The sequence below is a fragment of the Dunckerocampus dactyliophorus genome, chromosome 16 (assembly GCF_027744805.1).
Source record: "Dunckerocampus dactyliophorus isolate RoL2022-P2 chromosome 16, RoL_Ddac_1.1, whole genome shotgun sequence".
Classification (NCBI taxonomy): Eukaryota; Metazoa; Chordata; class Actinopteri; order Syngnathiformes; family Syngnathidae; genus Dunckerocampus; species Dunckerocampus dactyliophorus.
Genome location: NC_072834.1, coordinates 22,665,910 through 22,676,800, shown reverse-complemented (window position 1 = coordinate 22,676,800; position 10,891 = coordinate 22,665,910). Strand labels below are relative to the sequence as shown.

At 41.6% G+C, this 10,891-nt stretch overlaps 1 protein-coding gene across 3 annotated transcripts in view; it reads right to left on the bottom strand.

The window, feature by feature from the left end:
- gabrb4 (gamma-aminobutyric acid type A receptor subunit beta4) overlaps positions 1-10,891 on the bottom strand; it is an 81,574-nt gene that overhangs the window by 15,893 nt on the left and 54,790 nt on the right. For all 3 annotated transcript variants that reach the window (XM_054754082.1, XM_054754083.1, XM_054754084.1), the window contains exon 5: positions 1,110-1,192. In XM_054754082.1, coding sequence (XP_054610057.1) covers positions 1,110-1,192 — 83 coding nt within the window. The remainder of the gene's footprint in view (positions 1-1,109; positions 1,193-10,891) is intronic.

Genomic DNA, 10,891 nt, shown 5'->3' with positions numbered 1-10,891 from the left:
AGTCTGTATGTCTCTCTATGTGGTGGGAAGGTAAGAAAATGTGACATTGTGGCAAAATTCAGTCAGGTATTTGAGTAAATTTCCTCGCCCGGAAAAGGATGGAGCTGGACGAAGTAGCTAGGGAGAGGGAAGTCTGGACCTCCCTGCTTAGGCTGCTGCCCCCACAACCCGACCTTGGATAAGTGGAGATGGATGGATGGATGGATGGATGGATGGACATCTGCGTTCCTACATCAAATCAGTCTGCATGGATACATTCTTCTATGTGTCTGTCATCGTTTTGCTGCACTGTTTGGCAAAGTGTGAGCTCCAGAGCCAAGCTCTCGGGCTTCCAGGGTGATGGTGTCCACTCGACCTTCTGCCTGCACAAACTATTTTCAGTCCCCGCCACACTTCCCTACCTACTGTGGAGCATTGCCAGGCATGCTTCCAGGCGGAACACCTCACCCTTTTAGCTGGGGTGTTGCTCTGGAGGTCCGGAGAGCCAGTGGGGAGAGGGGACAGGGACACCTCGACTGTCCGTCTTTCAGCTCTGATGGGCCGGCAGTGGTAGAGCGACAGGCCGAGGTGCGGAGCCCTCGGCGGATGCAGGTATGTGTCAACGCGATAGCGTCCTGAGCTCGGTCACGTGGTGCAGACTTTTTTCCCTAATGAAATGTTCGATGCAACAGACCAGGCTTTGTAATCATGGCGGTAAATTTATTATGTTTACTGAATAATTGCCACTTACAGTCGTCCCTCACTTTATTGCAGTTTTTCAGAAATGCAGAAATGATTGCTGTTTTGTGGCAAACTACGGTTTATTTTAGAAGCTTTTCATGGAATCCGAGCTTGTAATGTAGCAGAATACAAAAAAACCTACGTAGTCAACCCAGCGGATGGCATTTTGGTTTGGAATATGTGACCATGTCACATAATATGTCACAAAAGCCGTCCAATCCAGCCTTTTCTTATATGCTCTTCATGTGCAGCCTTTGGTCCCGTGACAAAACGATCAGTGTCAACACTGAGCGAACGGCACCGAGTATCTTTTTTCTAGTTTTGGTCTGGACCTGGTAACCGAAACAGAAGGCATGGTTTAAGGTATTTAGCTCAGGGCATTTACTTACAGCTTTCAATTTCCAAGGTGCAGTTCTGTTCATCGAGAGGGTACCTCCTCAGGTCCATCATGCAAGCAGCAGTGGTGGTTATCCTGAGGAAATAGGACAAAAACAAAATACACTTTAAAAATGGTCGTTTTTGTTGACTAAACATTAGCTTGTATTGCGGCGCTCGTGGATACGATTATTTACATCTCAATACATCAATAACACATACGAAGACAGTAAGCTAAAACCATGGTTGTCTTCATTCAGGGGCCACCAGGGGGCCGCATACTGAACAATGAAAGGGTACGGGGCGCTCGTACATTTTTACTACACCAGCCCACATACTTGCAGATATGCAGAGACAAATCAGCCTGCATCAAAGCATGTTATTAGTAGGAATGAACTTTCTCCTGATGTTATGCTTTTCTTCCTTCTTTTTCCATTTTGCTGTTTTTTGATATTTAAAGTTTTTTCTCATACATTTTTGTTCTCTTATGTCTTTATTCTCATCATATTTTGAGTTTGTTGTGGTGATATTATAACCTTTACCGAACCTAAATTTCCTAAAATTGCAACTTTATTCTTTGTTTTGTGTCTCATATTACGGCTGTAAAAAAAAAAAAAATCTGATTTTTTGTTCTTAGTATTTCAACTTTATGCTATTTTTTGTTACTATGACTTAATGCTCCCCAAATTACTGTTTTCTTTAATCAATTTTTGCTGCTGTGTTCTCGAGGTTTCTTGTTTAATTGTATTTCTAGAATGTGCCAAGGGCCACCAATGCTAAATCTTGTAAAATGAAATTTTACAAGAATAAAGTCAAAATATTAGGAGAACAAAGTTGGAATCCAACAAGAAAAAGGTGTAATTTTATGAGAAATAACGTCACTTTAGTAGATAATTGTGACAGATTAAGGTTATTTTTTTCAAGTCGTAATTGATCAACCAATGAACGTTGTATTGTTTGAAAAATTAGGTTGTGGAAAAAGTGGAAATATTATGGGAATAAAGTCATAATTATGAGAAGAAACTGTACAAGAAAAAAGTTGAAGTAGTTGGAAAATTAAAAAACAACAGCAGAAAAAAAAACAAGATGTCTTTTTACAAGAATAAAGTGAAAATATGAGGAGAAAAAAGTCACAATTTTTCTAAGAATAAACGTGTAAAATAAAGTCATTTTTAGTATTGTGATCAAATATGTAATAATATGTTTAAGTAATAAGTCATAATATTATGAGAAACAAAAACTAAAGTTGTCATTCTTGGAAAATTAATTTGGGGGGAAAATTTGTGAATAAACAGAAATAAAGTCATGTTATAAAAAGAAAGTTCATGAAAATGATTTCAGAAGAAAGTTGGATTATTTGGAAAATGAATTTAAAAAACAACAAAGCAAAGAGTGAAGTTGATATTAATAATAGTTTTTGTTCACCTACATGACAAAGCGAGATGCATTTCTTTCTTGAAATACGTCCAACTTCTCAGCATATCTACTAGGGATGCTCCGATAGATCGGCCACCGATCGGCATCGTCCGATTTCCGTAAAAAACATGTGATAGACGTGTGCTGATAAATGCCTTTCAAAGCCGATCACAAACACCCTTGCCTTGTCAAACCTATCGGTGCTCGACTAATACAAATAAGAATAAGAATAAGAATAATTCATTAGATTTTTTGGTGCCTACGGATGTGTAGTGGAGGTGCGTTCCAGAGTCTGCGTGCTGAGCAGCTGAAAGCCAGAGCACCGCAAGTGCTCATCTTAAAACGAGGAGTGGCGAGCACGGCAGCGGATGATGAACGGAGTGTGCCGGACGGGATGTGGGGCGAGGTTGAGTCATGCAAGTATGGGGGCGCCAGGATAGGGAGTGCTTTGAAGGTTATGAGGAGGAGTTTATATTGAAGGTGTCAGGCGGGAAGGCTGGCATGTGGTCAGAGTGTTTCGTGTTGCTAATAATTCTGGCAGTGCAGTTTTGAGAAAGCTGGAGTTGATGGGTGAGGTTCTGTGGAAGACCAGTAAGAAGAAATTACAGTAATCAAGGCGAGAGGTGACCAAAGCATTACTGAGAACTTGTGTTGAGTGCTGGGAGAGAGAGACGGCCGGAGTGAGGAAATGTTGCCAACACGGAAGAAGGCTGTGCGTGAAATATTATTAACGTGGGATTTGAATGAACGTGTGCTGTCAAGGCTGGACTTGTGAAACGGTGGCAGCTAAACAATGATTTCATTGATTTGAATGTGGAGGGTGATGAGAGTGATGACTTAGAGCCTACAAGAAGAACTTCACTTTTATTGCCATTGAGTTGGAGCGCATTCACGGACATCCAATTAGTGGTGGCCTGAAGAGTGTCTGTGAGGGCGCCAATATAACGAAAAATATTACCGAAGGGAAGTAGATAAATTCTAAAAAGCAGGGGACCGAGGACTGTACCTTGGGGGACGCCGTGAATGATTGGTGAGCATGTAGATTTAACATTGTGACCTTGAATAAATTGCGAACGGGTGGACATGTAAGAATAGAACCACTCCAGAGCTGTGCCAGGGACCCCAGTGCAGGCTAAACGATCCAGGAGGACAGCGTGAGATACTGTACAGTATCAAAAGCTGCGCTGACGTCGAGGAGGACGAGAATGGAGAGAAGGCCGGAGTCTGCTGCAAGGAGAAGGTCGTTGGTGATATGATTGAGTGCTGGTTCTGTACTGTGATTGGGCCCAAAACCAGACTGGTTTTGACACGCTTTGCCGAGCTGTCCACAGCTAGCTAGCTCGCTAGAATTATCTGCCCTGCTTCTCGTCTTTGGGCTCCAAATATGACTTTTTACCAAAGTGACATTCTGTTTTTAAAACAAATTAGCAATGCGGTTAGTTTGGGGCTTGTTTTTGCCCCACACGGATGTGAATATCACATCCATCGGATACGTACTGACTTTTCAAGTGTCTGTCGTTGTCATCACACGGAATGTGTTGTCCTCCAAACACTATTTGTGTGTTGTTTAATGAACATTACCTACTGGAAGTGTCTGATGGCAGCCCAGGCCAATAGCGCTCATCATAAATACACCTGATTGGTATTGGTAGCGGCCGATTTCACTCATGGATGAGCGGTATCGGAATTGGCAGCATAAAACCCTGATCGGAGCATCCCTGATACCTACATGTGTTGCTTTATAAAATATCAAAGTGGCAAATTTGCACCCTTTCATTTTTCGCCATGTGCGGCGCTCGCGGGAAGCGTTTGGACACCTCTGCTTTAAACGTGTGAAAACGATACATGAGTAAACTTGGAGTATCGTTTGAATATGCCGTTGCCTGGGCGAGTGTCCTGGCTTTACTGTGCACGTTTGGGGCAAATGCACTGACGCTGTTGTTGCTTTAGATTGATGCGGTGTAGAAACGGGGAACACGAACAAACAAAGCTGATGATGTCAGGAGGCACACGAAGAAGGCTAATAACGTAAACGCGTGCGATATATTTCTTCTTCACGGTGACACCGAGCTGCATTGTGCCGCACAAGCAGACTGCGTTTGTTAGCGCGGTGCTGTGCTCCACCCCCCTGCTGCCTTCACAGCGCTCCCCCTCCTCCAGCGGGGCGCCACACTGCTGATACACCACACACAGCGATAACATCAGGCCTCATTACGTTCATGGGAGAGGTCACTCGGCAATTAGACTTTCCATGTAAAAAGTTGCAGAAAAGCAGCACTCCTATTAGTAACGTGAATGAGACTTTGTATGCGCGTACAGAATCACATGCAAGCATGGAAACAACCCCCCCCGCTTGCTTTATGCAGTGGTTGGCAATACAAAAGTATCGGGACAGTGAGGTTGCCTCCTTTATTTTTGCCGTCGACTGAAAACGTTTGTGTTTGACATGAAAAGACGACTATGAGACCGGAGAGCGATGTTCACATCTCGGAAGATACAGCAGCGGCTTTTCTTGTCATGTTGGCCCACGTTGGCGTGACAGACGGCAACACGGGCGTGTTATTATCACACCTTCATGACCGGTCTCATAAGTCATCGTGCGTTTCAGTCTCATTCCCACAGAAGGCCGACGATCGCGCTCGAAAAGCATTTATTTGATTACTTTTCACAAATTTCAGTCATTCTTCTGATTTTCTTGAACTTGTGATTTTGAATTTGTGTTATTTTTAAAATATTATTGATATCAACTTATGTCTTTGCTTTGCTTTTTTTCCTCTCATTTTTCCTGTTTTTTTTTTATTTTCCAAATATTTCAACTCTATTCTTTTTACACTTTAAGTCATTTTTTTGTTTTGATTATTTTTATGCTTTTAAGACAATTCATTTTTGACGTTTTGTTTTTCATTGTTTTTATTTCTTACACTTAAGCCATTTTGATTGTTTTTTTTTTTACTTTTATTTAAGTCATTTAATTTGTATTTATTTATTTATTTATTCATTTTAAACATTTAAGTCATTAAATGGTGTAGCCGTGCTCCGCTCTATGTGGGGCCCGGCTCTCTTGTGGTCGCTGTGGTGTGGCTCCCTGGCCGGCCGTGGTTTGTGTGTGCGTGGTGTGTGTGTGTCGTTTGGACGCGGTTCCTGCTGTTCTGGTGGTGGTCGGGTCTGCCTTGGGGCGTGTGGCTGGTCCATGCTGGGTCCATGCTTGGGTGTGGCTGCCTCCAGTGGAGTCCGTTGCTGGGGGTGCTGGGGGTTGGGCGGTCCATACTGGGTGTCCTGGCGGGCTGCGTAGGGCCTGGGGTGTGTCCTGCGGCCCTTAGCTTGCCCGAGCCTGTGCTGTGGTGAGTTGTCTGTCGGTCGTGTGTCCTCGCCCCCCCCCACCCGCTCGGTTTGGGCGGTGTTGGGGGGTGGGCGTGTGTTCCGCTGCACCAGTTCACATACTTTAGGGGGGTGGCCCAAAGTCAACTTGGCTACTAAAATGTTATTTTTCCTTATAATATTGCAACGTTATTCTTTTTTTCTCATGAGATGACAACTTTTTGAACTTAGTATTTTGACTTTATTCTTGTAAAATTGCTGAAGTTTTTGTTATTCTTGGGTTATTTTTAAAAACAGTTTTTTCGACTGTGCTACTGGCCAAAAAAACAAACCAACAAAAAAACAGCCGCAGGCCGCCAACAGCAACACTTTGGGCACCCCTGTTCTAACCCCATCCACCTCTTATGAGCCCCGATGAAAGTAAAGCCTCACTGACAGCTGATCATGATTATTATCTGTGCTCACACGTCGTATTGGGTCGCGTGAGATCCATGTGCACCAAATCATCCAAGATAGCAAAAAGGCACGGCAGTGCGAACAAAAAAGACATAACCTGTCAAGACAAGCTAGCGCTCTCAGGGGATAATACTCCTGGTAGCACAGTGAGGTTGAGAAAACCTGGCAGCAGCTTGGACTAATGGACAGAGAATAATTCTTTACCCCCTTGGCGGACGGAACAAAAGCCCACAATGAATAAAAGTGCACTTGTGTGTGACAGCTAGCAGGTCAGCAGCAGGCGTATGCTAGGTAGGCCCCGCTCGGAGAGGGGTTCTGGGATTTGGAGATGTCAGTAGATGTGGGTCAACAACTTCCAGTCCCGTTGGGGGTGGACGGCAGCAGGTTGAGACCTGAGCGGTGTGACGTGCGGGTCTCATGGGGATGATGTGCAATGTGACTGCTTTTCTTCTTCTGCTGGACACGTCACCTGGACCGGCATGCAGGAACACAAGGGAAGGCGCTGGCCTGTCTGTTTATTGTTGGCATCGATGCATTTCATGTAACCTTCTCCAGGTTGGAGGTGGACTTCAGGCTGGGAAGACGTTGGCAGATGCATGAGCAACAAGTCTGACACCCACACAGTCTGCTCATGCAGTTTGCTTGCAGAAAAACCACAGACAACACGCCGGCTCCTTGGAGCAGGCGTGTCCAAAGTACGACCGGGTGGCCATTTGTGGTCTGTGTCTATTTAAAAATTTGATTGGCCCGTTATAGAAATGCAGCTGATTATGTATATGCTTTGTCAGCCATAACAGGGCTTCTCAAATGGTCTCAACCTGGGAACCACATGGTCATTAAGTTGCAACTCACTTCTCTTGAAGTCATTTTTATTTGTATTATTGTTTACGCTTTTTTAAATTTCTTTTTACTATTTTTACGCTTTGAAGACATTTTTATTTAGTTTATTTTTTACTTTTTTATTTATGTCATTCTTATTTATTTTTATTACTAATTACATTTCAGTCATTTGTATTTTTATTTTTTTTTACTTTTATTTAAGACATTTTTCCTTATTTTTATTATTAATTACATTTCAATCATTTGTATTTTTTTATAATTTTTCTAAACTTTTATTTAAGTCATTTTTTCTTTATTATAATTTTTTCTTCAGAGTTGTCATTTTTATTTGTATTTATTTTTTTCCGTTTTTATTTAAGTGATTTTTCTTTTTATTTTATGCACTTGTTGCATTTATTTTTGTATTTATTTTAATTTTTTTTTACACTTTTATTGAAATTATGTAAAACATTTTATTAGTTTTTAAACTTTTATCAAAGTCTTTATTTTTTTTTCTAAACGTATGTTGTTTTTTTTAAATGGCCTATCATCTTGTGAAGCGTGAATATACGTAATTTCATGTCCGTACATTTTAGAGGAACTCGTGGAGGCATTTTGTGAAGGAAATGAGGAAAATGAGACATCAGAGAGGCCACAGGATGAGATATTTCACCTGCGGGTTCACTGAGGGTTCCGCACCACCAAAACATCAAAGTTAGTTCCTTGAGTTCCCTTTTTCTTAGCTTCCTGTTCTGTACAGTACTTCCTGTGGTGGCTATCAAGGTAACATTACTGCCACCTAGTGACCAGTGTGGAATACTGCATATGATCTTTGAATGGGTCTTTTGAGTATATTTGTATTTTACTTCAATTAGCCTTATTTATGCCTGAAAATGCTTCATTTCGGCCCACAATATGTGGACATTTGTTGACTAATAAAAAGCTGCAGTCAACCACGAAACAGCCATGATTTATTCATTCAAATATTTTGAAAAACTGTGAAGTGGCGAGGGACGACTGTATATTTTTAGCGGGGTTCTGAACTCCACCTGGCAACAAGTAGCCTCAGAAAAAAAAAACCCAACAACAAATGAAAACATTTAGTTTTTAAAAGGAATATTACTTTGCTTGTTGCTCGCGTGGTGAAGAACACGAGGCCAGATCCGAGGTCTCGATGCGATCCCTGAGTTAGCGTTACGCTCAAAGGGAGAACAACACACGAGCGCCTCCGCAGATGTTGGGAAGAAGAACTAATGCCAGAACCGCTATCAACAAGATTCCCGTTCCTTGCAGCACGCAATCAGCCGACGTGCAAGTGCAGGTGTAATCCCATTTTCCTCTGGCTGGCGTCCAATCTTCTCAGCTCATGATGGTGCTTTTATGGCTTCAGTGGAACCTGGCGTGCCCCGAGTGGTGCAGCTGGGAAAGCTAATTCAGATTAGGCCACCGTGGCTTTTGGTGCCATTTTGTCGGGGCCTTGTTCCATTTTGTTCCATTTTGCGCTTGAAGAAAAGAGGAATTGTGCAGGGATTACGGCAGGAGTTTGCACCTCATCATTGGCACGATGAAGTGGTTTGCCTGTGGGACGCAGGGCACGAACCGAACCGCACGATCAAGCTCTGCGGGTTGCAAACAGCACCCATGTCAAAGACGCCTGCTTCCGAGCCGGTGTCTGTCATGCACACCTGTCGGCCGTCTCCTTTGAATGGCTTCCTGGATGCTTCACAGATTTTAACTTCCGTGAAGTTAAAATGACCTAAACTCTGATCGGTTTAGAGTGAAAAACGAAAGGATGCAACTTTCCACGTTGATGCAGAACATGTGGATATGCTAAGAAGTTCCACATGTTTCATCTTTGTCATAAAAGTGAATCCAATTACGAACACATTCAATACCAAAGACGTGCTTAAAGGTTTTTTTTTAACCCAAATGCTCGCTCCCAACGACGTATTTATACGACTTTTACGTTGTTTTTTTTGGGGCGAGAGGCAAAAAGAGGTGGTGACGCAAGTGCACGATAAAAGAGGTAACTTTTCATGCAGTTTTAAGCCATAAAAACGGCCACAAGGTGGCAGAAGAGCATTTGATCTTTTGCATGTATCAAGGCGCTGGACAGCAAGGAGGAAGTGGGAGAGCGTGGAGGAGCTGCTGGAGGAGCGAGCGTGCAGAAGCTTACGCATTGCAGGGACATTTTAACATTAAAATTGTTATGTTTGTAAATACATTGGTGCAGTTGTTTCGATACTTGAGCTGTCACAAAAGCAAAAAATATTCGTGTCAAAGCGAAAGTTCTGTTGAAATGTATCTTTTCTCCCTTTTTTAGTCAGGAACTGATATTTTCCTGAAACTTACCTATGTTCTACTGCTGATTACTAAAGAACGGAAAAAGGTAGAAACAAACTTTTGTTCTGATGAAAGGCGGGAGTCTAATGTTTCTTTTGGTAGGTTCCATGTTTATACAACCATACAACACAATAATCTGTGTGCCTTGAAAGATCTGTCAAAATCGCCTAAAATGGCCGCCACTGAAGGGGTTGCCTTTGAAAAATGCTTTTTTCGTCACTTTTTTTTGTTTATTTTATTCTTAAATTGTAGACTTGCTTCTTGTAATATTATGGCTTTATTCCCATTATATTATAACTTTATCCCCAGCCCAATTTTCCAAAAAATTTAAATTAAAATCCAACTCTTTTGTTTTGTTTGTCATAATATTATGAGTTTTGGAAAATAATTTTTTCTTGAATATTTCTACTGAAATGATGTTATTTTTCCTCATCATATTGTGTTATTCTCGTAAAATTATGAGTTGTTCTTGTTCGAATACGACTTTGTTCTCTTAATATTTTGACTTTATTTTGGTAAAATCACTGCTGATTTTTCCATTTCTGCTGTTGTTGTTTTCCCCCAAATATTTTAATTTTATTCTCAAATCATCTTTGCAAATGTATTTCTCGTAATATGACTTTATTCCCATAATATTGTAACTTTTTCCCCAAAATAACTTTCCAGAAATGACAACTTAATTTTGTTTGTTTCTCATAATATTATGACTTTTAGAAAAGAATCTATTTTTTCTTTAATATTTCTACTTTATGCTACTAAAATGACATCATTCTCGTAAAAATCTCGAGTTTTTCTTGTTCGAATACGGCTTTTTTCTTTTCATATTTTGACTTTATTCTTGTAAAATTGCTGCTGATTTTTCCAGTTTTGCTGTTATTGTTGTTTTTTTTTTGTAGTTTTGTTGTTGAAGTATATTTTTTAGGATGTACCACAGGCAAATGAAAAAAAAGCCACGGGCCGCAAATAGCCTCCTGGGCCGCACTTTGGACACCCCTGGCATTGGGCTTTGCCACTAGAGGGGGTTTCCATGTGCGAGGCGCCCAAAGACATCAGGGGCACAGCAGCTTGAAAAAAATGGAAAAAAACATGTTTTTCAAACCTGCTAAAATAGCTATGAGTTATGCTTACAGGCAACATTTGATCGAGCCGATATTTCTTTGTTTACTTTTTAGTGAGCAAGCAAACAGTGCATGGGCGTGAACAGCCAACTGCACAAAATATGCTCCCGAAAAATCCCTTTTTCAGGGTATTCTCTCAGGGGGGAGGCTCAATGTGCCGCAGTCTAACTGAAAACCCTCAAGCCACGCCATGACATCGTTGTTTTTCTTGTGCTTCGATTGCAGCTTAAAAACTAGCTCACTTGCCTTAATAGCATTTGACGTTCACGTCGCACAATAACAGTAACACGGAAGGCTTGCATCACAGATTGAAAAACGAACGATGA